The 24,326-nt window shown below is 47.6% G+C and overlaps 1 protein-coding gene across 10 annotated transcripts in view; it reads left to right on the forward strand.

Moving 5' to 3' along the window:
• ZMYND8 (zinc finger MYND-type containing 8) overlaps positions 1-24,326 on the forward strand; it is a 142,855-nt gene that overhangs the window by 6,201 nt on the left and 112,328 nt on the right. For 7 of the 10 annotated variants that reach the window (XM_082600594.1, XM_082600600.1, XM_082600601.1 and 4 more), the window contains one exon: positions 3,505-3,575. In XM_082600594.1, coding sequence (XP_082456720.1) covers positions 3,505-3,575 — 71 coding nt within the window. Of the gene's footprint in view, positions 1-2,915; positions 3,077-3,504; positions 3,576-23,704; positions 24,044-24,083; positions 24,203-24,326 lie in introns of those variants that run through there. The other 3 variants (XM_082600597.1, XM_082600603.1, XM_082600596.1) reach the window with 3 other exon arrangements.

Below are 24,326 nucleotides of genomic sequence, written 5' to 3' on the forward strand. Positions count from 1 at the left end.
CTTGTGCATGCTGGTTATATATTCTAGAGGGGTTAGATATTCTTGGTTAACAGTCAAGTAGGGGCACTTGGGGAAAAGAAATATCTGGGCATTGTGTTTCCAGGCAGTTTTCTGTCCAAACTAGATGTTTTCTCTTTTCTCTCTCTCCTGGAAGTGTTGAGGGGATGGGATTCCTGGGAATTACGGACCAGCCTTGAGTCTTCAGAATTAAAAATCAGAAGGCTTAAAACATCCTGGAGGTGCAGTTCATCTGCAACTTTTAATTGCTCTTTTCCAGTGCATGCAGGTGAAGAAGTAAGCAGAGGTTTTCTTGCTCAGGCATTGGGGGAGAAACCTTTTATTCTTTCTGGGACGGGATGGGATGGTCTTGGTTGTATGTGCAGGCGCCTGTTATTTCTTCTTTAATTGCCTGAAATGTATCAGTTTGTGAAATCCAGGGGCAAGTGACTTAGGGGAACCCCTGAGTGCAAGAGGTGATGGTGGTGGGAACATAACAATGTATATAACTAGTTGATGGTGTATTGTCCTGTTGGGGTGAGATTTTCAGCTAATTTTACCCTTTCCTTTAGCGGGCCCCAGCCTCCCCAGCTGACCTAAAAAAAAAAAAAAAAAGTAATGTCAGTTTGAAACAAGGGCTGCTTGTTCCATTGTTTTGGATTTAAATAATTGGGGTTGCTGGAAGCTAGCAGATATGGAAGGAAAAATGCTGTGTATTTTCTAATAGACTTTAATGTGTTAATGAGGAGAGTTCAAAGTCTTTTCTTCAGACGCAGCTGCTTTTTCTTTTTAACAATTATTATTTGACTGTTTTTTTTTCCCCTCCATATGACTGAACAGTTCTTAACCTAAATTGACCAAGATCTGTGGGGCATTCAGACAGGTACAAATCTTTTCTCACCATCACTTTTGATGTAATATTCATAGTTTTTTTTTTCTTCCCCTAATAACATACTAGTACTTAACACTAAACCAAAAAAGAAAAAAAAAAAATGAGATCAGTGGTGTAGAAAAAAGGAAGTCCCTTTAGATGTGGCTATTCAAAATGACTAATTTTGCATTCTGGTCTTTGCTTTTGTAAATGAAGTTTTAAAAAATTTTTTTCCTTTAGATGCATAGACCTTGCAATTTCCTTTAGTCAAATACAAGGTGTGTGTGTGTGTGTGTGTGTGTGTGTGTGTGTGCATGCATGTGCATGCATGGGTTCCCTTTGAAAGGGTGGCTTGCTGATCTGAAAAAGATGGTTTTCTGAAATTGTTGTCCTTCAAATCCTTGGCTAAATCCTGGTGGTGCTATTGCTAAAGTTAGGTGATTATGGTGCCCACTTTGTAATACTTGGAAAGATAAAACAGCTTAACTTTCTTTTCCCTCTTTTCTGCTCCAGAATTATCTTAAACTCAGCAGCATATAGCCACCCCATCCCTAGTTTGCATTTTCTTAGCCTCTCAGCAGCTTTCCTGCCTGAAGTATTCAGCCTCCTCTAGGCTGTTACAAGCCAAATAATTGTTCTCTTGAATGCAGCCCAACTCCATGATCTATACACCTTTGAATGTTTTCAGCGCTGCAGAAATCCTTCAAGTGGGTTTGGGGGAGTCTGTAATGCATAATTGTTTCTTTTCACTACCAAACATTTTGGTTGGATCCCAGATTAGCGTTTTCTCCATCACTCAAAATATGGGATCGGTTTCAAGAAGTTTAGGATTTCACATACTTCATGCTAGAGAGGGGAGCAAAATTCTAGTTGCTGGAAAGATCAGGGTTGCTGTCTGTTCTTTTGAAGCTGACCATCTCCCCCTCTTTGAAGGGGCCGTATGGGGCTTTCTGTTAAAATTTATTTCCAGTCACTCCAAGCAAAAAACCATCAGCAGTATCCATTTGGACATTCTGGGCAAGTTGCAGGCAGGGTGTGTTTCTGAGTTGAGATTGTTTGCCTCTTAAGTTGGAGTAAAAAGTATCCGTGCTAAAATCACCTGCCTCAAAATCACGGTTGTATTAGTGCACGTTAGTGACATGTTTAATTTCAGAAGCAATGTCTTCTGATGAAAACCATTTGTGACAACATGTCTGTTGTTTCTTTGGTGATTTGTGTCCCAGGCTTTCTCTACAAAGGCAGTGTGGATGAAATTGTCAACGGGGTTCAATATCAGAGACCTAAATGTGTTAACATTCTGATTTAAAAGCACACTGCCTTTCTGTTTCTTCTCTCTGCTGGGACCAGTGAAGTTGGAGCCCTTTAAGTCCTTCTTACTTAATTCTCAGCTCTCATTTCGTCCTTTCTATGTAGTCCCATCAAACACGGAACTCTCCTAAACGCAGCTCCATCTGACCCTGAGGTTCCAGGACTTTTGGGACTTAACCTTTTGTCTCGTCACAGTCCCAGACCATGAAACACAGAAGAGACATTCTAATCTTTCCTGCCTTACCCAGCGTCCCCCCTGTCCTGGTTTTTGAGTCTTCCAGGTAGAAGATTTCAGCCATTTCAGTTGGAGATGCGCCCATTTCTTCTTGTTGAACCACAGTCCGATGGAATTGCATCTAGAATAATTGCTCAGGTTCTTATCACTTCGTCGTCAGACGAATGCCTGGAAAGTTCCAGCACCTCAAACTGTTGGCACTTAGAAAAGCAGAACTTTTCCTGGCTTGGCCTGAGAGGTGTGTGTATGTCCGTGGGGAAGATAGGGAATGGCCTGCCTGCACCCTGTTCAGCGGGGAGTTCCAGCCGAGAGAGCGAGAGAAGATTCTGGTGGATGGCCCAGCAGAGGGGCCTGTTTTCCCTGCTTCTTATCCCAACCCCCAACTCTCATCCTGTCTTAAATAATCCTTCCTCATTCCACTTTTGTGGTGGGGGTAATTAGTCACAGCTCAAAAGAGTGCTGAATGCTTTCTCTAAACCATTCCTGCTACAGAGAGGAAATATCCCAGGGGTTGGGAGTGTGGAGACCCCAATCCTAATTCCTGGGCTAAGTGCTGGTGGTTTGAATGTTTTGAGACCAGGCCTTTTGCTTCTCGCCTGAGCATATTTTTCTACTTTGTAGCTTAACCTATATATTTTTTCATGTTCCTGCCTCGTTGGGAAATAGTAAGATTTAGCCAGGAGGTCTGGGAAAATACTGTTTGCCTTGCAGAATTCAGAGATCTGCACTCCAGGTGCCCCCAAAACCACCTCCAACCTGAACCCAGTGTTAACAATGAGAAACTGACTTGAAGGCTGGGTTTTCATTGGTCCATGGGGGTAGATTGTAATTGTGTGTCTTAAAAAAGCCTTTTGCATCTTCCAATAGCATGACAACTGGAATAGTAATTTGACTTAAAGAACAAGCTAGTGTTTAAAAACACTCCTATAGGATTCTTAACACTTTGTTTGAAATCAGGGTGTGGGTTCCTTTCCCCCTGCCCTTGGAAGATTGTCTGAAAAATGTGGGTTTGCTGTTAGAACTTCTAAATAACCGCCCCCATGGGGCAAGTTCTCAGTCTACCTAAACGTGAACATAATTTGCTCTATTTCAGCTTGGCTGAAGAGGAAATAAAAACAGAACAGGAGGTGGTGGAGGGCATGGATATCTCTACTCGCTCCAAAGGTAAGTAAAAATCTGGTATTATCTATCCAGAGCAGAGGAGGAAATTGGAATTTCTTTTGCTTGTTGTTTCAGTGCAGTGAAGTGTGGCTTACCAGTGGAGGCTCTAACTAACACTCCTCCGATTTTGAGAGGTTGGCACCTTTGATGGATGAACCTCATGTATACAGAAATCTCCTTTTGATTTGCTTTCCCCTGGCGTGTCTGTGTAGGTGTTCCGACCTGTCGGAAATTGTCCGGACAGTAAATTTTACGTGTGAGTGTCATGACGGAGGGCGGCTGGCTAGCTCTCTGCAGGGTGACTTTCGGGAATCAATTTAAATAAAGCATGTTCTAGAAGCAACTGGAGTCTCCAGCCGCTGCTAGGTTTCTGATTTCAGTAACAGGCCTCTTTGGAATCGCAGAGGTGGAACGAAGGTGACCCACTTCCTTGGTAAACGTTGGTCTTGGTTAGAGATTAAAGGGAAACGTTAGGACTTCCTGGAATGCTGGGGCCAGTGTTTGCATGTAGGACAGAATTGTGCAAATCAGAGTAAACATGGTATGTGCTTCTCTTCAGAATCCTGTGTTAGAGCTCCTCAAGGATCTTCTAATTGAGGCATTGGTACTTTCTGATTGGTCTGTGTGACATCTCACGAGGTTTCCCGCAAGGAAGCAGTTATTCACATTTGCCTTCAGGGTGCTTTTAGAAATGAGCCGCGGGAACATTTCTCACCTCTTTGGTTGATGAAAATGCTCATCTCCAGACTTAGTTGTTGTACCACGGTGGTGGTATTCTTTCAACAAGTCGCTGAGTACCTGTGCTGGAGTCTGGGGGCGGGGAGGCGGGTTGGACTAGATAGAGGGTGAGTATAGACTCGGCCAGACTCTCCTCCAGCCCAAGAGCTTCACAAAGAGTGGCTCCGTGAAGTCGTCTGAGACAACAGAGCTTTTTGAGGATTTTGACAAGACAGCGTGTCGCTGTGGGCAAAGACGAGGGTCAGATAGTGGTGGCATGGTGGTGACCTGGGAAGCAGGGGCTGGCCGTTGTTGCTGCCTGATTTGCCTGATGGGGGCCTGGGCCTGGTTCAGAGAGGAGGGGAGGCCCCTCAGGTGGACAGGCCAGGCTGTCCGGGTGGGTGGTCGGTGCGTGGGGGGGGGGCGTCGGAGGGCTGCTCCCCTTCACCAGAGCCCCACCCCCGCCCCAGCCCAGGCCAGGCTGGGCCCGCAGCACCTCTGATGATGAGGAGAGCCCCAGGGGAGTCTGAACAAGAGGTGTTTGGAGACAGTTGCTGATGGGGAAGCCTGTCTCAGTCCCCCCGCTTTGGGCTCAGAATTGAGTGTGGAGAAGCCCAGAGAACGGGGTCTGGGAGCCGGGCTCGCCGTCCTTGCTCTGCTCGCTCACCTGGACACGTTCTGGCTCTGCCCCTGTTTTCTTATCTGTAAAACGGGCTGTCAGATGAGATTCTAAGATTCCTTCCACCTTGGGCTTACTCTCGTAAAAGTAATACTTGCTGGTGGCATTTATGAAGGCTGTGCTTGTAGGGTCCAGGAGCCTTTTCTTACCTGGCAGGAGATGGGAGGTGGTGGTCCCATTTTGCCGTTGAGGAAACCGAGGCTCCGAGTGGTAATGTCTCCCAGGTAGAAAGTGTAGGATGGGATCGAACTGAACCGAGGCTCGGACTCCAGGGAGGTGCTTCCTTCCTGAGCACTCGGTGCCTGGAAGGCCCTGGAGCCCCGTTGTGGAGACTTCTCCAAAAGGGTCAGAATCGGGGACCGTCAGCCAGAGCAGGAGGCCCGTTCAGCTCAGGCCCTTCCCTCTGCGTGTGGAGACCCCTCTTCTCTTCCCCTTGAGCGTGGAGACCCCGCTTCTTGTCTTCTTTCAGACCCCTGGGTGCTCCTAGCCCTTCACCTTCTGTGTCTGGGCCGTCCGAGGTGTGACCACTCTGGGGCCACCATAATCCCTTATCTGCCCCACCGCATCCTCTCCCGCCAGCAGCCAGGGCGATCTTGGAAAAACACTCCATCAGGTGCATGTCGTCTTGCTGAGTCCATCCACTGACCTTCCAGTGCCCTCAGGCTCCAGTCTGAAGTGACTGTGACCAACATGCCTGGCCTGACCCCTTCAGCTTCCTTTACTTTTGTTTACCTTGTGACAGATGCTCTGTGCACCTGACCCCACTTGAGCTCCCCAGCCTCCCTCCCCTCTGTCCTCTCCTGGGGGCCCTTTGCCGGGAACGCTGCCCCTGGGTCCTGCTGCCTACTTCTCATCTCAGCTTCTTCTCAGACGTCAGCTCCTGAGGGAGGCCTTCAGTGGCCACCCTGTCCACAGGAGCCATTCCATCATTTTGTGTTATGTTTTTAAAAATAAACTTCTAATTTTAGAGCAGTTTTAGATTTAGATTTCCAGGTAAGTTGTGAAGCTAGTGCAGAGTGTTCCCATACCACCCCCCCCGACACACACACACATAGTTACACACACACACACACACACGGAATTACAGTTTTTCCTCTGTTATTAACACCATACATTGGTCTGGTCCATTTGTCACAATTAATGAATCGGTATGTCACTACCAACTAAAGTTGATGCTTTGTTCAGATTTCCTTAGTTTTTCCACTAAGATCCCTTTTCTCTTCCAGCACCCCATCCAGGATCCCACATGACATTTAGCTCTCGTGTCTCCTTAGAATCCTCTTGGCTGTGACAGTTTGTTAGACTTTCCTTGTTTTTGATGGCCTTCCTAGTTTGGAGGAAAACCGGTCAGGTATTTTGTAGGATGATCCTCATTTGGGGTTTATCTGATGTTTTTCTCATGGTTGGATTGGAGTAGGCCGGAATTATGGGTTTTTGAGAGGAAGACCTTAAAGGGCCGTTTCCATCACGTCATATCAAGGGTGTATATTATGAACATGATTTATCACTGGTGGTGTTGACCTTGATCACTTGGCCAAGGGAGTGTTTGTCGGGTTTCTCCCCTTCCTTTTTGGAAGGAAGTCACGGTGCCCGGCCCACACTTACGAAGTGTGGAGAGCCATGCTCCAGCTTCCGAAGGCCAGAGTATCTACATAAATTATTTCATGTTGTTCTGTATGGGAGACTTGTCTTGTTTCTCCCATTTATTTGTTCAGCCATTTATTTATATCAGCAAGGACTCAACTGTTTTATACTTTGGGTTTTGTATTACTTATTTTGTTGCTCAAATTGTTCTAGCTTTGGCCACTGGGAGCACTTTCAGTCGGCTCCTGTGTCCTGTGTCCCTCTGACGTCATTGTTGGTTGATTGATCGAACACTTTCTTAATTTCTGGCACTGCAGGATGCTCTAGGCTCATCTTGTATATTTTCCCCAAGGCCCCTGGTTGTTATCGGAGAATGGCCTTAGAAACCAAGATCTGGGTGCTGGATGTGCTCATTACTGCTGAGGTGTCTTTGCTTCTAGGTTCTGTCAGCTGACAGAGCAAAGAAACATATATATGTGTATAGGAACCCACATGTATACACATCTATAAACATTTCTATCTGTATCTCTGTTAAATTGAGTTCATACACTTGTCTCCAGTTCTGATCCATTACCACATAGATCATTCCAGCCTTCTCCCCCTTACTTATCTGTAATTTCCCACTCCCACAGTGAGAAAGCGGCTCCTGCCACCTGCCATTCTTTACCGTTTTGTGGTATACTTAAAATCTTACATTCAGCATTCAGCTTGGTGAACTTTAACACGTGTATACACTTATGGGACCACGGCCCAGATCAAGTTAGTTGAACATTCGTGGCATTCTGAAAGGCTCTTTGTAGCCCCTTGTCCATGACCTTGTACTTCTATTTATTTTGTTTGCTGATGGTCTCTTCTGCTACAGTGTTAGGCTCCTTCTCTCTCCAGGCCCTACACCACCATGGTCAACCTCTCCCTCCCATTTGAGACGCAGGATGGCATGGAGATTTAAGAAAACCTGGCTTGGGCTTCCCTGGTGGTGCAGTGGTTGGGGGTCTGCCTGCCGATGCAGGGGACACGGGTTCGTGCCCCAGTCCGGGAAGATCCCACATGCCGCAGAGCAGCTGGGCCCATGAGCCATGGCCGCTGAGCCTGCGTGTCCGGAGCCTGTGCTCCGCAACGGGAGAGACCACAGCAATGAGGGGCCCGCATACCGCAAAAAAAAAAAAAAAAAAAAAGAATTGCATAATCCAAAATATATAAAGTTTATATAACTGAATATCAAAAAAACAAACAACCCAATCAAAAAACGGGCCGAAGACCTGAATAGACATTTTTCCAAAAAAGACATACAGATGGCCAACAGGCACCTGAAAATATGCTCAACATCGCTAATCATCAGAGAAATGCAAATCAGAACAACAATGAGATATCACCTCACACCTGTCCGAATGGCTATCATCAAAAAGTCTACAAATAATGAGTGTTGGTGAGGATGTGGAGAAAAGGGAACCCCTGTGCACTGTTGGTGGGAAGGTAAATTGGTGCGGCCACTATGGAAAACAGTATGGAGGATCCTCAAAAAACTAAAAATTGAACTACCCTGTTATAGCAGTTCCACTCCTGGTTGTATATATGTGAAAAAAAGAAAAGTAATTTGAAAAGACACGTGCACCCTGATGTTTGTAGCAGCACTATTTACAATACCTAAGATATGGAAGCAACCCGTGTCCATCAACAGATGAAGGATTAAAGAAGATATATGTGTATATATGTGCGTGCGCGCGCGCGCGCGCACACACACAGTGGAATATTACTCAGCTATAAAAAAAGAATGAAATTCTGCCATTTGTAGCAACATGGATAAATCTAGAGAATATTAGGCTTGGTGAGATAAGTCAAAGACAATTACTGCATGATACTACTTACGTGTGGGATCTAAAAAAATAAAACAACTGAATGTATATAGCAAGAGAAATAGGCTCACAGATATAGAAAACAAACGAGTGATTTTCAGTGGGGAGGTGGAAGCAGGGAGGGGCGCAAGGTAGGGGTATGGGATTAAGAGATACAAACTCCTATGTGTAAAATACAATAGATAAGCAATAGGGATATATTGTACAGCACAGGGAATTGCAGTCATTATTTTGTAATAACTGGAGTATGATCTACAAAAAATACTGAATCGCCATGCTATACACCTAAAACTAATAAAATACTGCAAATCAGTAAAAAAAATTGTGTAGGGCACCCCAGCAGGCAGGTTCAGGACCGGCATCCTATCCTCTGAGACGTTTGAAGAAATCCGGTCTGCAGCCTTTTGGACTGATTTTCTCAGGGTCTTTGGAGCCCCCGTTCTGGTGGGGAATCGTGAGGGGGATGGCGTCACCTGGTTTCAAGGGAGACCTTCCTCTCTCCCCAGGGATTGTGTTGGATGGCTTTCTTTGTGTGGAGGTGAGTTCCTATCCTCCAAGGTCACTGTATGGCCAGGCGACTGGCTGCTTCTGTGTCCTGCGAACCTTTCTGATAGAACCTCTCCGGTTAGGTGAGGAAATTGCATACGTAAAGAAAGGCCTGGAGTTATGATACAGGGTGGCTGGGGTTCTGAGAGCTGAGGTCAGCCTGGTCCAAATGTGACCAGTTAGCAAAAGCTGGGGTGAAGGCTTATTTCTCTTTCAGTCCTAATTATTCAAAATCCATGTTGTGATGGTGTGGGCTCTGCGAACACAAACTTGTTTCTCTAGCCTGCTTTTCTTATGCTTTGGGACATTCAGTGCTTCAGCTCCCCCCTGGGACCGTCTGATCAGGGTTCTTTGGTTGTGAGCAACGGAATCCGGCTCTGGTTAATTGGAGCAGGAAGAGGATGGACTGGAAGGTGGTCGGTTGGCTCATGGGGTTGAGGGAATGGGTGGAGGCCCAGGGCTGCTCTGGGGGGCGGAGCTAGTATACAGCCTCCTCAGGGTCAATAGGGCAAAGTCCCTAGGGAGAGTCCCTTACCTAGTGTCATGTTTCTGCCCTTTGGCTGGGGAAGGGCCGGTATCTAGACATCTGGACCCCCCAGCGTTGCCCCCACTGGGAAAGAGGTAATCCTCAAAAGAGGATGAGGTGACCACCAGGCATCTTGGGAAACTGGCAACATCATTCCCTACTTGTGGGTGAAGAGGCCCCGAACTGTACTATACTTGAGAAACTTAGAAACTCTGACAATAATTGGCTCAGAGTTCTTTCGTTCTGTTCCTACACCTAGTTTGTACGACCTTTCAGGTTCTCTAACTAAATTTCAATTTGTACACCCTCTTACATACTCACTTATTAACTGAATAATTCCCAAGCCAGGCATTGCCATAACGCCAGCCTTGACATTTACCGGAGCATTTTAGTTCTCGGGAGACAAAGCTCTCATGCTTTCAAGATGTCAGGTTGACATTTGTGTCTGGGGGTAATGATCTGCTGAAAGATGCTCAAGCAAAACTTGGAAATACTGTCTAGATGCCAAGTGTGTTTGCCTCGCTGATGTTTTCTGAGTACTTACTAGGTGCCAGGTATTATATGCAAATTACTTCATTCGATTCTCATAATAACGCTGTGTTACAGGTGTTTTTATTCCCATTTTATAGTTCCGGAAACTGAGGCAGAGAGAGATTAATGAAGTGGCAGATTGGAGAATTGGGGTCAGGTTTTATCTTTGATTTTAAACGTTTGTACTTGGTCATGAGCTCTACCGGAAGGATCCCAGGTGAGATGTCTGCAGGGGCCTGCAGGTGGACCAGTGAGTGTAGCTGGCATCCAGGGGTGCTGGGGCCTTTGGTGAGTTGGAGAGTATCTGTCCTAAAGGGGGAGGGTACCTCCATTTGATTGCTGACGAGCTGGAGCAGGAATATGGCTCACTGGGTGTCACCACCTGGGAGTTTATTTTTTTTGCCCCTGTAAAAATGCCTGGTTTAGAAACGTGATCCGTATAGCCCAGTTTCTGAAAGACCATGCATGAACCCAACAAAACACATCTCTGGGCCACAAGTGGTGGAGGGTTGTGGGTTTGCTTTCTCTGTGTGAGACTGGACACAGCACTGTTGATTGCAGGATTTTGGCCACACGATGCAGGAGGTCAGAACAAGCTCCTCCAAGGCCAGGGACTTAAAGTCTGAAAAATGATGGACGCTGGGAGCTAGCTCACATCTCCATACAAAGGCTCCCCTGTTTGGGCTGCTTGCATCTTGATCCTGCTGTGTGTGCGTTTTGCAGTAATGATTGTGGTGTATGGATGCCAGGCTGCCAGAGCTGAAACCATTTTTAAAAATGTCTGTGTAATGTCACCCGCACAAGGGAACGAGCCACTTGGAAACCATGCACAGATGCAGCGGAAGCCCAGGATATTAAAATCTTGAACAGTATCGTTCTTGCTGAGATTTGCCTGGGTATGGATACGTTTTCCGAGACAGGATGCTGGAGGATGTACAATTACAGCAATTTGCTAACCAGCCCCAGACCTCAATTAGTACAGGATACTCGTTCTCACTGTTGTATGTAAATTAAGACAGTTTCACAAAGGGATTGTTTATGAGGACGGCTATGAGATAGAGGCCTTCTATCATTTTTTTTTCCCCAAGGAAACTGTTTAAGAAAATAAAACCGTAAACACTCTTAAATCACAGTGAGATATGGAAGTGCTGAGAATTTTTCTTTTCAAAAATGAGCATCAGTATTTTTAACTCTGTTTGGCTCTTCTACATCTCCTCCAAGCCCAAGAAGTGCCACCAATGTACTGTGCAATGGAAGGAATTGATTTGCGAGTTAGATAACTACCAGATTGTTCCTCTCCCAACAAGGTCTAAAATATCGCGGAACTCTGAGGATGTTGGATACGGCTTCCCAAATGAGAAACCTTCTACTTTCTCTTCGCCAGCCTAGCATCCGTGCGTCTGTTCACGGAATCCTGTCAGCACATCCGTGCAATTTATCTTTGTGGTTTACTTGTGGAAAACCTTGTGTTTGCCCCCGTTTTGAAGCGTGACCCACGTTACCTGTTTATGTGACTACTGTTACTCCAGGAGACTGTGATCTACAATGGACCGTTTTCAACCATAGTTTCAAAAGAACCGCCTCTTCTTTTTCCTCCTCCAAATGCCTCTAGAGTTAACTTTCTAGGTCTGAGGCCTTTTAGAGATCCTGGCACTTTTTTTTGCCTGAAAGTTTCAAAGAGTAGTTATTCCAGTTTTCTCCGCTGATGGGGGCCCCTTTACTGTTGGCTTGAGGGGAGAGAGTTTGGCAAGGCCACATCTCACAGTGGGGGTGTGTGCAGTATTACATATTCCAGGCCCTCCCCATGCTCCCGTCCCTCCCCCTCCACTTTCCCTCCACCTGTTTCCAGTTTTCCTGGAGCCCAGAGATCCAGCATTTCAAAGTGAACAGTAACATGTTTTTTTTTTTTTTAAATGTTGATCATCTTTATATGTTTTTAAAAAATATTATTTGTTTATTTATTTATTTGGTTCCGCCGGGTCTTAGTTGCCGCACGTGGGCTCCTTAGTTGTGGCATGGGAAGTCTTAGTTGCGACATGTGGGGGCTAGTTCCCTGGCCAGGGATCGAACCTGTGCCTCCTGCATTGGGAGCGCGGAGTCTTAACCACTATGCCACCAGGGAAGTCCCAACAGTAACATGGTTTTTATTTTTATTTTTAAAATTTTATTCGTCTATTTTTTTGGCCATGCCGCGCGGCCTGCAGGATCTTAGGGATAGAACCTGCGTCCTTGTGTGGGAGCGTGGAGTCCAAACCACTGGATGGCTATGGAATTCCCAGTAACATCATTTTTAATCCGTTCACAGAATCGTGCAGTGGTGATCACCACGGTCAATTTTAGAACATTTAACAGTCACTCCCCATTCATTGCCCCTTTACCCTGACAACCACTCATCTACTCTCTCCCTCTCTGGATTTGCTTATCTTGAACATTTCACGTAAATGGGATCATTCAATATGTGACCTTCTGTGTCTGGCTTCTTTCACGTAGAATAATGTTTTTAAGGCTCATCCACGTTGTAGCACACATCACTTGATTCCTTTTTATGGCTGAATAATGTTCCATCGGGTTATTCCATTGTCATGTTTTGTTTTATCCATTCATCTGTTGATGGACATTTGAGTTGCTTCCTCTTCTTGGCTATTATGGAGAACAGTGCTGTGAATGTTCGTGAATGAGTTTTTGTGTGGATGTATGTTTTCATTTCTCTTGGGTGTAGACCTAGGAGTGTGGTTTGGAGTCATGGGTTAGCTCTGTGTTTTACCTTTGGAGGAATGTACAGACATTTGTTTTTATTTTTATTTGTTTATTTTATTTTATTTTTAAATATTTTTTTGGCCGTGCTGTGCAGCATGTGGGATCTTAGCTCCCTGACCAGGGATCGAACCCGTGGCCCCCTGCAGTGGAAGCGCAGAGTCTTAACCACTGGACCGCCCGGGAAGTCCCCTGTACAGACTTCTGAACATACTCAGGTCTCTTCCACATTTCCTCTCTTGACCTTGCATCTTTCCTATTAGCAGTTCTCCTATTTCTGGCCCCTTCAAAGCCAAACTTCTTAAGAGGGGTGTCTGTACTCACGTCTTGGTTTCCTCACCTCCTGCTTTGTCCTGCCAGCTCCACCCAGACCCTCCACGTTAACAGTTATCACTGGGCTTCCTGTAGACTCCAGTGGATGGTGTCAGTACTCCCGTGTCTTGATCTCACAGAGGCATTGGATCTTGCTGATCATTTTTCTCCTGGAAACTGTCGCTTCCAGTGCTTTTCCTTCGATTTCCCTGGCTCCTTCTCTTCTCCATTAAACGTTGGAGTTGCTGAAAGTCCTCACCTTGCCCAGCACGTTCTTCTCCTGGGTGATCTTGCCCACATCTGTGGCTTTATGACTCACAGATATTTTAATTCCAGCCTGGATTTCTCCTGAGTCATGATGCAGAAGGCCAGCTGCCCACCTGACTGCCCTGCCTGTATGTTGTTCATGGGTGTCTCAGACTCAACGTGTCCAAAACCGATTTCACTGTCCACCTTCCCTCCTGGTCCCTACCCCCCACCCCCAACAGAACACCTGCTTCTCCACTATGATCAGTTAGCCAGGACTCTGCCAGTTGGCTAGGCCAGGGATGTGCGACTGATCCTCGATTCTTCTGTCCTTTGCCTTTTTGTGTCGTTTACTTAAAATAATATGTCGTAAACATCACTCTTTTTCAGGTTATCACCAGTGAACTGCAGTAGTCTTTTTTTAAAATAAATTTATTTATTTTATTTATTTTTATTTTTGGCTGTGTTGGGTCTTCATTGCTGCGCGCAGGCTTTCTCTAGTTGCGGCGAGCGGGGGCCACTCTTCGTTGTGATGCGCGGGCTTCTCATTGAGGTGACTTCTCTTGTTGTGTCGTACGGGCTCTAGGCGCGTGGGCTTCAGTAGTTGTGGCTTGCAGACTCTAGAGCACAGGCTCAGTAGTTGTGGCTCAGGGGCTTAGTTGCTCTGCGGCATGTGGGATCTTCCCGGACCAGGGCTTGAACCCGTGTCCCCGGCATTAGCAGGTGGATTCTTAACCACTGTGCCACCAGGGAAGCCCCTGCAATAGTCTTTTAATTGGTCTCCCATCTCTCTCCACCCCACCTCCTGATCTTTCTAAAAGGAACCTCTCTTCCGGCTACTGCCTCCTACTTTAAACTCTTAGGGGCTTGCTCTTGGTTTTAGGATGAAGATCAAAGTCCTAAAATTCTCATGTGTGGGCCTCGCCCACCTTTCCAGCCTCCTGCCTCCATGGCCCCCTTTCTCTCCACTCCAGCTACACTGATCTTCCAGGTCCTCAAAAGGAAGATCCTCCTCTCTCCTTTCTCTCCTAACCTCCTACCCACCTGGACGCGAAGGCTCCAAATGAGGGTGGATCCTGCCTTTTGTTTTTGCGCATCTCGTTTTCCCCTGTGCCCCTTTTACTACCACTGTGCCTGTTCTAGTTGGTGCACAATAAATACGTCTTTTGAATGAATGAGTGAATGATTTGACCTTGTCTACCAGATAGACAGTACTTTTTTAAAAAATTAATTTTATTTTTGGCTGCGCTGTGTTGCTGCGCGCGGGCTTTCTCTAGTTGCGGCGAGCGGGGGCTACTCTTCATTGCGGTGCGTGGGCTTCTCATTATGGTGGCTTCTCTTGTTGCGGAGCACGGGCCCTAGGTGCGCGGGCTTCAGTAGTTGTGGCACATGGGTTCAGTAGTTGTGGCTCGCAAGCTCTAGAGCACAGGCTCAGTAGTTGTGGTGCATGGGCTTAGTTGCTCTGCGGCATGTGGGATCTTCCCGGACCAGGGATGGAACCCGTGTCCCCTGCATTGGCAGACGGATTCTTAACCACTGTGCCACCAGGGAAGTCCGGACAGAACTTTCCTCCTGGAGAAGGATGTAAAAGCAGCCTTTCAGCCAGAGCGGATGGCTTTATTTCCAGCATCATCGGTGCGTGGAAGTAATTACCCAAGCTCAAATGTCTGCTCTCTGAAACGATTGGTGGCTTGTCTGTCTTCCCCCCCCAGGGACACAGTACTCTTTGAAATGGCCCCCTTCCCTTTGATTTCTTTCCTTCCCCTGGTATTAACACCACTTAAAAAAAAATTAATTATTTGGCTGCGCCGGGTCTTAGTTGCAGCATGCGGGATCTTTAGTTTTGGCATGCAGGATCCAGTTCCCTGACCAAGGCTGGAACCTGGGCCCCCTGCATTGGGAGCGTGGAGTCCCAGCCACTGGACCACCGGGGAAGTCCCTAAGACCTTTTTTTTTTTTTTTTTTTTTTTTTTGGGCTGTACGCGGGCCTCTCACTGCTGTGGCCTCTCCCGCTGCGGAGCACAGGCTCCGGACGCGCAGGCTCAGCGGCTATGGCTCCCGGGCATAGTGGCATCTTCCCGGACCGGGGCACAAACCCGTGTCCCCTGCATCGGCAGGCGGACTCTCAACCACTGCGCCACCAGTGAAGCCCCCCAAGGCCATTTTTGATGGGCCCTTTCCCAAACACAAGTGCGATTGTTTTGCTTGCCTGCTTTGGGTTGCCAGTGGCTCCTGAAGACGACCCCAGTCCTGAGCAGAGATTCAAGGCCCTGCTCCATCTGTCCTTTCTGGCAGAAGCTGCCCTCCTGTTCAGACTGCCAGGCCCGAATGTTGGGTCCTGTGATGTGCCAGGTTCCTTCCTGCTCCTCGCTGGGTTCACACCTTTGTAGATCCTTCCAGGCTTCTCTCCCTGAGGACCTGCCTTCCCCCTGGCTTCTCCACATCCTTGGGGATCCAGGCTCCCTTCTTTCAGAGCCTTCATGTATACCTCTTACAGTGGAGTTCTTTAGCTTCCAAAGTTGAAATCGCCCCGGGGGAATTCCCTGGTGGTCCAGTGGTTAGGACTGCGAGCCTTCACTGCCGAGGTCTCGGGTTCAATCCCTGGTTGGGGAACTAAGATCCTGCAAGCTGCGTGGCATTGCCAAACAAAACAAAACAGTAATCACCGGGAAAGTCCCTTAAATTGCCCAGGAAAGGACAGTAATCAGCTCTGATCAGACAATCTCACGCATCCTAAAGGTCTGAGTATTTCCAAGCTAGGCTAAAGGTGGCAAGTCCACGTACACATTTCTAGACATCAAATCATTATGCCTTGAAGATCTCTCCAGTAGGGGTGGGTGGAGGATTCTGAAGGGTGCTGCTTGCCTGCTAGGCTTCCTCCCTTGTCTGTTATATATTGAGCTTCTATAGCTATGCTTGTCTGATAAGGTAGCCACTAGCTGTATGTGGCTGTTTTAATTTACATTAATTAAAAAAAAATTCCTTCCTCAGTTGCACTAGCCACATTGCAAGTGCCCAGAGGCTGCACAGATATTAGCACAGATACAGAACGTTGCCATCATTATAGAAAGTTCTTTTGGACAGCACTGCACTACAGCTTTCATATATTAATATGTCATGCTGGATGCAGTAGGTGGAAACACCTAGCCATGGATTGGCACAGCATAGAACATGTTCAAAAAATTACTGTATCGGTGTCTTAAGTTTCGCTTGATTAGATTCTCCTGGGCCTGCTCTTTCTTTGAAAAGTTATGTAAAGAGAGAACACAGCTATCTTCCCATCTTCCCAAGTTGGCATTTCTTATCCAGGCCACACTGAACCTCCTTTCTGCCGGGCCCTTTGGCATCTTGGCACACTGGCTGGGGAAAAATAACCCAGAATGTGCTGGGCAGCCCTCTCCCCAGCCTTCAAAATGCTCTGCTGTGGAATTCATTTCCCTGTGTGTCTCCTCGCCTAAACTGGTTAGGGGACCAGGTCTCTCTGACCTTCTTAATGTGAGGCAAGTGATTTGTAAGTAGCTGCTCAGTAAATGCTTTTTGAATAAAGACTCTCTCCCAAGAAATAGAAACTAATTAAGGGAAGAAAATGGTTTATTGGATTTTCCTTTCAAATGATAAAATCAGTGCATCTCCTGGCAACAAACTAAACGAAGTATACAAAAAAAAAAGGCTAAAAATTCTCTGCCAGGTAACCTATGTTAACAGTTTGATATACTTTTCCCCTCTCTCTTAGAAAAATATAAACAAATGTATATACCATGTTGGGCTTGAACTGTCTAGATCTTGGCCATTCTAGCAAAGTATCCTTTATCTGTTATTCCTCTGTTTACCCTCGTGCCCTTCTATGCTTTACTCTGCCTTGAAGGGATTTTCAAGGTTATGTTTAATTATCTTGACAGTTAAGACTGATGGAAACCTTGGCAAATGGGGAATTTCATGTTCCATCCTAAGGGTGGGGGAAACAGCCTGGAGGATTGTACTGTGTGGAAATGGGGACCTTGTGTGCCTGGATCTTGATTTTGTTTGTTTGTTTGTTTAAGAGAAGCTAGTAATCTGGATTTCCAGATGCAGTTTCTCCTAATTTTTAAATATTGACAACTAACTTAAATTTTATTTATTTATTATTATTTTAAAATAAATTTATTTATTTTATTTAGTTTTATTTTTGGCTGTGTTGGGTCTTTGTTGCTGCACGCGGGGTTTCTCTGGTTGCGGCGAGCGGGGGCTACTCTTCGTCATGGTGCGCAGGCTTCTCACTGCAGTGGCCTCTGTTGTTGCGGAGCACGGGCTCTAGGTGCATGGGCTTCAGTAGTTGTGGCTCATGGGCCCAGCAGTTGTGGCTCATGGGCTCTAGAGTGCAGGCTCAGTAGTTGTGGTGCACGGGCCCAGTTGCTCTGCGGCATATGGGATCCTCCCAGACCAGGGATCGAACCCGTGTCCCCTGCATTGGCAGGCAGATTCTTAACCACTGTGCCACCAGGGAAGGCCCTAACTTAAATTTTAAAAGAACTACCCAGCTGTGGGTGGACTGGATTCAGTCTGGGGTCCTTCAGTGGGCCACCTCTGGCCCAGGCCATGGCTGTCAGTTTCCCTAGATGATTTCCAGGCACTTGCTTCCCTTCTAGATCACTGGTTCATCTCATCGGCTGTCATTCGGGCCCTCTTCCTAATAAGGCTGACCTGGTTTGTCTTTCACCTCCTTAACCAACCTCTAGTAACTCCCCATTGCCACACAGGAATGTGGGGACCGTCTTTCAAACCAGGCTGCTATTTCTTGGGTTGGGACCAGATATACTAGTAGTTGCTGAGAGCTGCTTGACAGATATCTTTCAGTTCTAGACTCTCAAGCCTGGTGAGATGCTTCCCTCTGAGAAGCCCGAGGGAACAAGGATGGAGACAGGAAAGAGCAGATGTAATTTCTCTCGACGCACGCCTTTTGAGTGGGACGGAGGGAAGATGAACTTGAAAAGTCATTTTTTACTTTCCCTTTTTGAGGCTGAACCCATATTGCTGGCTTCACATGGATAAGTACCTGCGTGATGGGCCTCTTGCTTTATCCTGCTGGGGCAGCGCTGGACAATCCAGGCAAGCATTAAGGGAGGTGTGGAAAAGAGAACCCCAGCCTTGAAAGGGTCTGATAAGAAAAAGGGCAAAGATGGGGACTTCCCTGGTGGCGCAGTGGGTAAGACTCTGCGCTCCCAATGCAGGAGGCCTGGGTTTCGATTCCTGGTCAGGGAAGGAGATCTCACATGCATGCCACAACTAAGAGTTTGCATGCCACAACTGAGGAGCCTGCCTGCTGCAACTAAGACCCGGCGCAACCAAATAATAAATAAATAAATAAAGTTGTGTTGCTGAAGAATTTTTAAAAACCCCAAAACTTAAAACTTAAAAAAAAAAAAAGGGCAAAGAGTCTGGACTAAAAAATTTGGTTAAATGATCATCACAGTAGGGGGTCTCCCAGTGGGGAGAGTGTTTTCCCTGGAGAAAGTCATTCCTCTTTTCTAATGCTCAATGATAGCTCTCCCCAAGAAGACTGGGGAAGAGAGTTAGGAAATGAGTGAGTGGCCTGAGAAAACCCTCTCCTGAGTTTTCCCCCTTTGGTTTCTCAGTAATTGCGTTTAGCTGCAAGGCCCCATCACATTCAGGCTATAAATCCTCACTTAATCGCCTACTTTTGGGGAAGTGGGCTTCCCCAGAAAGGAGAATGGCTGAGTACCTGTTGAAAAGGGAGTTTCCTCCTCTAGTTTCTTTCTGACCCTGGAATGGCCAGGCTCCCTTTTGTGTAATCTTCCCTGTCCACACTTCACGACCCTACGGCTATCTTGGTTTGCCGGGACAAATTCTTAGACCTGGGAGGAAAAACTGGATTTTCCAGTGATCTCACTCTCATTTAGCTGATCAGAGGTTTGTTTGGGGGCTGCCTCTGAGCCAGACTGTGTGTCAGGCATTGGGCTACAGCAAAGGAAGTCAGAAAAACTGAGATCAAGGTCACATGCTGGAGGAGACACAATGAACAAACGAACCAGCAAAAAAGAAAATAAGTTGCAACAATTTTCAGCTGTAGACGACTACAGTGAAGGGGGAAGGAAACCTACTTTTAAGATGATACCGTAAGAGGGCTGGAGACTTGGGGTGGCCACGGAAGGCTTCTCTGGGGAAGTGACATTTAAGCCAAAAGTTGAAGTTGTCAACTATGGGAAAGTTGGGCATACAACGTTCTAGATGGACGAGTCAGCAAGGACAAATGAGCTTGGCTCGTTAGAGGCTGTTTGTGGTTAGGGTTGAGTGAAAGGAGGAGAAAAGGTGGGTGGGGCCAGATCCCTGGAGGCGTGGTAGATTCTGATAAGATGCTGGGTGTCTACAGTAAGCCCCTTGGCGGGTTTTAAAAATTAATCAATTATTTATTTATTTAGCTAGCTGCACTGGGTCTTAGTTGCGGCACGCAGGATCTTCGTTGTGGCATGCGGTATCTTTAGTTGCAGCATGTGGGATCTAGTTCCCTGAGCGGGGATCGAACCTGGGCCCCCTGCATTGGGAGCACAGAGTCTTAGCCACTGAACCACCAGGGAAGTCCTCGCAGGTTTTAAGTAGGGCACGGCTTACTTTATTTAGGTTTGAAGAAGGCTACTAGCAAGGCCAAGTGAATAGTCCCAGGGCTTGGATCAAGGTGGCTACTGTGAAGGGTGGACTGAACGGGAACAGGCAGAAGTGAGGGTGGGCAGGGGAGGGATGGCTCTCTGCAGAGCGCTTGCTATGTGCCAGATACCACGTAGGCACTTCCATGCCTCCGTCCTGACCCTGCCGGGTTCAGCATTCTTCACGCATGTTGCAGATTATGGGGATTCTGAGGCCTCCTCTCTCCCAGGCTTCCTGAGCCTCATTTGAGTAGGGAGGAGAGGGCATTAGGAGGCATCCTGGGGTGGAAGGTCAATCAGCAAGGGTAGGGCTGGGTCTGTGGGCCACCACCTGGTGCTTCTGCTTTGATCTGGGAGGAAATCCTAAGCCCTGAGGGGATTTTGAGGCCGGCTTGGGTTGAACTTGTGCCAGCCTGGGAGGACTTACTGTGAAAGTTTGTATTCCCCATCAGTGAACCCCTTTCAGAAGCCTGTTGAGAAGGGCTGATCGGGCGCAAATCAGGGTGAAGATGCATAATGATTTGGGGAAACTGGCTTGAGATTGCTGGGTTAATGTCTTTTCTCTGGGCTGGTGCCTCCCTCCCCTAAAGGAGAATTACCTACCGGTAATAACTGGTGGAGCTTTGATGAGCTGTTCCCTGTGAGTGCATTGCCTCCTTTATTCTTAACAGCCCTTTAAAGAAGAGTCAGTTACAGCTCTAACAGTTACATCTGAATTGACTGAGGCACAGAGAGGCTAAGTAACTTGCCGAAGAACACACAGCAGGCAGGTGACAGTGCTTGGATTCAGAGCTGGTGGCTTGGCTCCGGAGCCCACACCCTGAACAACAGCATTGTGTTGACAGTGGCCGGCACCAAACACGCCCTTAGTGATGGAGAATTACAAGGTGGCATCCCGGAACTCAGAGAAGTCACCTGACTGGTTTGGAGGGCTTTGGAGTGGGACCCAGCTGTGATGGAGCCCCCAGCATGCTGCTTTGACCTGCATGCCTCAAGGCCACAGAAGATTTTGCCTCTCTGAGCCTCACCTATGAAATCGGTACAAAAACACCAACCTTGGACTTCCCTGGTGGTCCAGTGGTTAAGACTCCACGCTGCCACTGCAGGGGGCACGGGTTTGATCCCTGGTCCGGGAAGTTCTGCATGCCACGCGACGCGGCCAAAACAAGAACAAAAACCCATCCTTACGTCGTGGGATTTTGGGGAGGATTCGTAAAGTAGCTTCTTAATAAACATTAGCTGTGAATCACATGAGCCCAGTTTGAGAAGGAAAGAGGAGAGATTTTCCTGGCTACCCCTCTCCCTAATGTGTGTTCACAAATTCCCGGAATTTGTCCTGCTCAGCTTTTTGTCCATCTGTAATCATTCTTATTCAGTATTTCTAGATTGAACATATTCTGTATTCATCCTGTATTTACTAGCCACTTCCTCATGGGCTTGTTTCTCTCTGGGCCTCAGTTTCCTCGTCAATAAAATGAGGAGTCTCTGGTCCTACCTCCTTCTAGAGCTGTGGTGAGGAGTGAGTCAATTGACATTTGTATCGGGAACAGTGTCTCACAGGTGATAAGTGGTCAACAAAAGGTAGCTGTTATTACTATTATTTGTTTCTGGCTGCCCTCCCACGGCGGGCAGGACCCTTCCCCAGGAGCCCAGATGTCTAGGAGTTGTTCAGTGACTATTTGTTGACTGACTGGTCCCATTGTTTTCTTCTCTTTGAAATCTGAAGTCAGGGCCGCCAGGTGAAACAGAAGGCACTATTTTCCTCTTAATGGTTGCAGACGTCTCTGTGGGTGGTGTATTGACAGAAGGTTAGACCTGCATGGCAGCTTGCTGGAAGTTTCTTTACCACCAGGGTTTTTCAACATCGGGTGCTGTTGACATGTCCTGGGCCTGATCATTCTCTGGGGTGGGGGGCTCTCCTGTGCACCGTGGGGTGTTAGCAGCATCCCTGGACTCTGCCCGGTAGGTGCCAGTAGCAGCCCCTCTCTCTTTGCGTAGGGGTGACAACCGAAAGTGTCTGCAGACATTGCCAAGTGTCCCCGGGGGGGGGGGACCGGGTTGAGAACCACTGTTTTTCATCGTTCTAGACACCTGAGCCCCTTAAAAGTAATACCTGATGAATGCGGGGACGGGGTGGGGGGATGTTCTGAATTCCTTCTGCTTGCTGAGGGCTGGGGATGCAGATGTGATCCCTGGCATGTAGTGAGGGTCCCATAAATCTTGTTGTTATCATCCATTTCTCCCCACAGTCATTTAAAAATACCTTAAATAGTTAAATACGTGACAGGGATCAGAAAGAATTCAGAGAGGAGTTCAGTGCTGGCTGATTTCCTGGATGTTCCTTCAGGCCTTTGCAAACCCAGAACCCACGCAGCTCCTATTTCTTTCACCCAGGTTCTATTTCTGGCCTTTTTCCACTTGAATTTTGCCCCAGGCCAGTACATAAAGACGTGATACCTTCTCTGTTTCATTTTATGGCTGCATGTCAGTCCCCTATGGATGACATTGAAGTTGCTTCCCATCTTTGGCTTCCATCTAAGGTGTGTTGCAAGGGCTGTGCTAATCCATCCTTCCGTGCACTCTTAAGCCTGGGGACCTTCGTATCCAGGTGATGTTAAGCATCCTTTTGACCAGGGTAATTTGGGTGACATTCTGGGCCTAAAAATCTTTGCTTCCTCGAAAAAAGGCCATGCGGTGACTAGAGGGCCGGTCCCTTGTTCCCTGGTGTCTTCCCAGAGAATTTCCTTAGGCTTCGTTAAGGTGACTTTTAGAGAGGCCAGACCCCGCCCAGGACGTGTGGGGAACGTTGCCTGGTTATGAGCAGCAGCACCTCTTCCTGCATCTGCCCCCTTCCCTGCAATCTCTTCATCCCCCTTTCTTCTCCAGCCCGCTTTGCTGCTTTCAGCTGCTGCTGGCAGTCTTTTTGTTTTTGAACTGTCCCTCTGATGCTGTAACTCCCCATTGCAATTTGAAAGCCACCTACCAGCACCTGAACTTTCCAGAACCTGAGCTGAGTCCCTGCAGCCTAGATAATAGTGCACATGGGCTTCAGCCACGAGAACCAGGGCTTCCTGCGAGCTTGCTCCTCCGCCAGCTACCGTAAAGGCCAAAGGCAACTGGTTTCTCCACATTTTCTTTGTGGTGATTTGGCAGAGTTTCCAGGGCCTCAAATATGTACACAACGTCGGATGCAAGCCTTCTGGGCCTGGACCTGCTGAACGGGTGGGTGGGGTGCAGCAGTTTTTCTTGTAGGGAGTTAGGCCTGGCCTCCCCCTCTCTGTGTGAAGACCGAAAGAGCTTGGCATTCTGGAACCAGGAAATTCCTGTTGAGATGTCGTCGTTTTTTCCAGAGGGCTTCATCCCAGCTGAGGGAGGTGTGGGGAGAAAGGGCTACGTGGTGGCAATTGCCTCTAGATGTTGAGGCCTAAACAGTGAATTCATTTGTAAATCAGCCTCTTCTCCCTCGTTGGAAGCAATTTCTGTCTTGCCTGGAGAGTTTGGAAGTTTATCTTTTACATATGAATGTGCCCATTAATCACCACTTCTGCATTATTGGGAGGAGGGAGAGAGAGAGAGAGAGAGAGAGAGAGAAAAGTGGAGGGAGGCGGGGGGAGAGAGAGGGAGGGAGGGAGGAGAGAGGAGAGGGGTGGGGGAGGGGGAGGGGGGAGAGGGAGATTGAGTTTGTGTGTGCACAGTGGGAAGATGGTTGAGTTTGTGTGTGTACAGTGGGAAGATGGTTTTCTCATTTCTCGGAGAGGCACATCAGAACTAAAGATAATTGGAAACAATTATTTCAAAGCACCTTCAAAATGCAAACCATCCCAACTTCATCCCCCTGCCTCCACCCGCCTTCTGATATGTGCACTCCAGCGAGTAACACCACTGCAGCTTGTTGTGTTTATCCACATCAGCGAAATAAATGGCTCTTCGGTGCTCGCGCTGAAGATTTTCAGCTCAGCCGAGCTGCCGTCTGCCGAGGGTGGTAAATTAGAGCCGAGAGCCCAGGGACGCGAAGGCACGTCGCCGGGCCTCGGGCTGCCTGATTGCAGGGAGGTGAGGCTGTCCTGGCCGCGCTGGTCAGCCTGGTAAGTGGTGACTCTTAGCCTGTCGGCTGTGCTGCTTCCTCCTCCCCCTGGGAGAGGCTGCTGAGGATCCGGAAGCAGGAATGTGTGCCGTGTGGGAGCCTCAGTTCTCTTTAAAAGAGAGGCTAGGCCCTCAGAACAGCAGAGCTTTCTCGATGGCAGGTAAGCGCCCCGTCCCAGGGTTACCTGCCCCTCGCTTGCTTGGCCTCTGCGGTACCCGGCTTCCTGGTACAGTGACATTTCCCCCAAGTTGAGAGTGACCCTCTTCCTCCACTGCCTCATCTCC

This window comes from Mesoplodon mirus (genome assembly GCF_964341445.2).
Source record: "Mesoplodon mirus genome assembly, chromosome: 15".
Lineage (NCBI taxonomy): Eukaryota > Metazoa > Chordata > Mammalia > Artiodactyla > Ziphiidae > Mesoplodon > Mesoplodon mirus.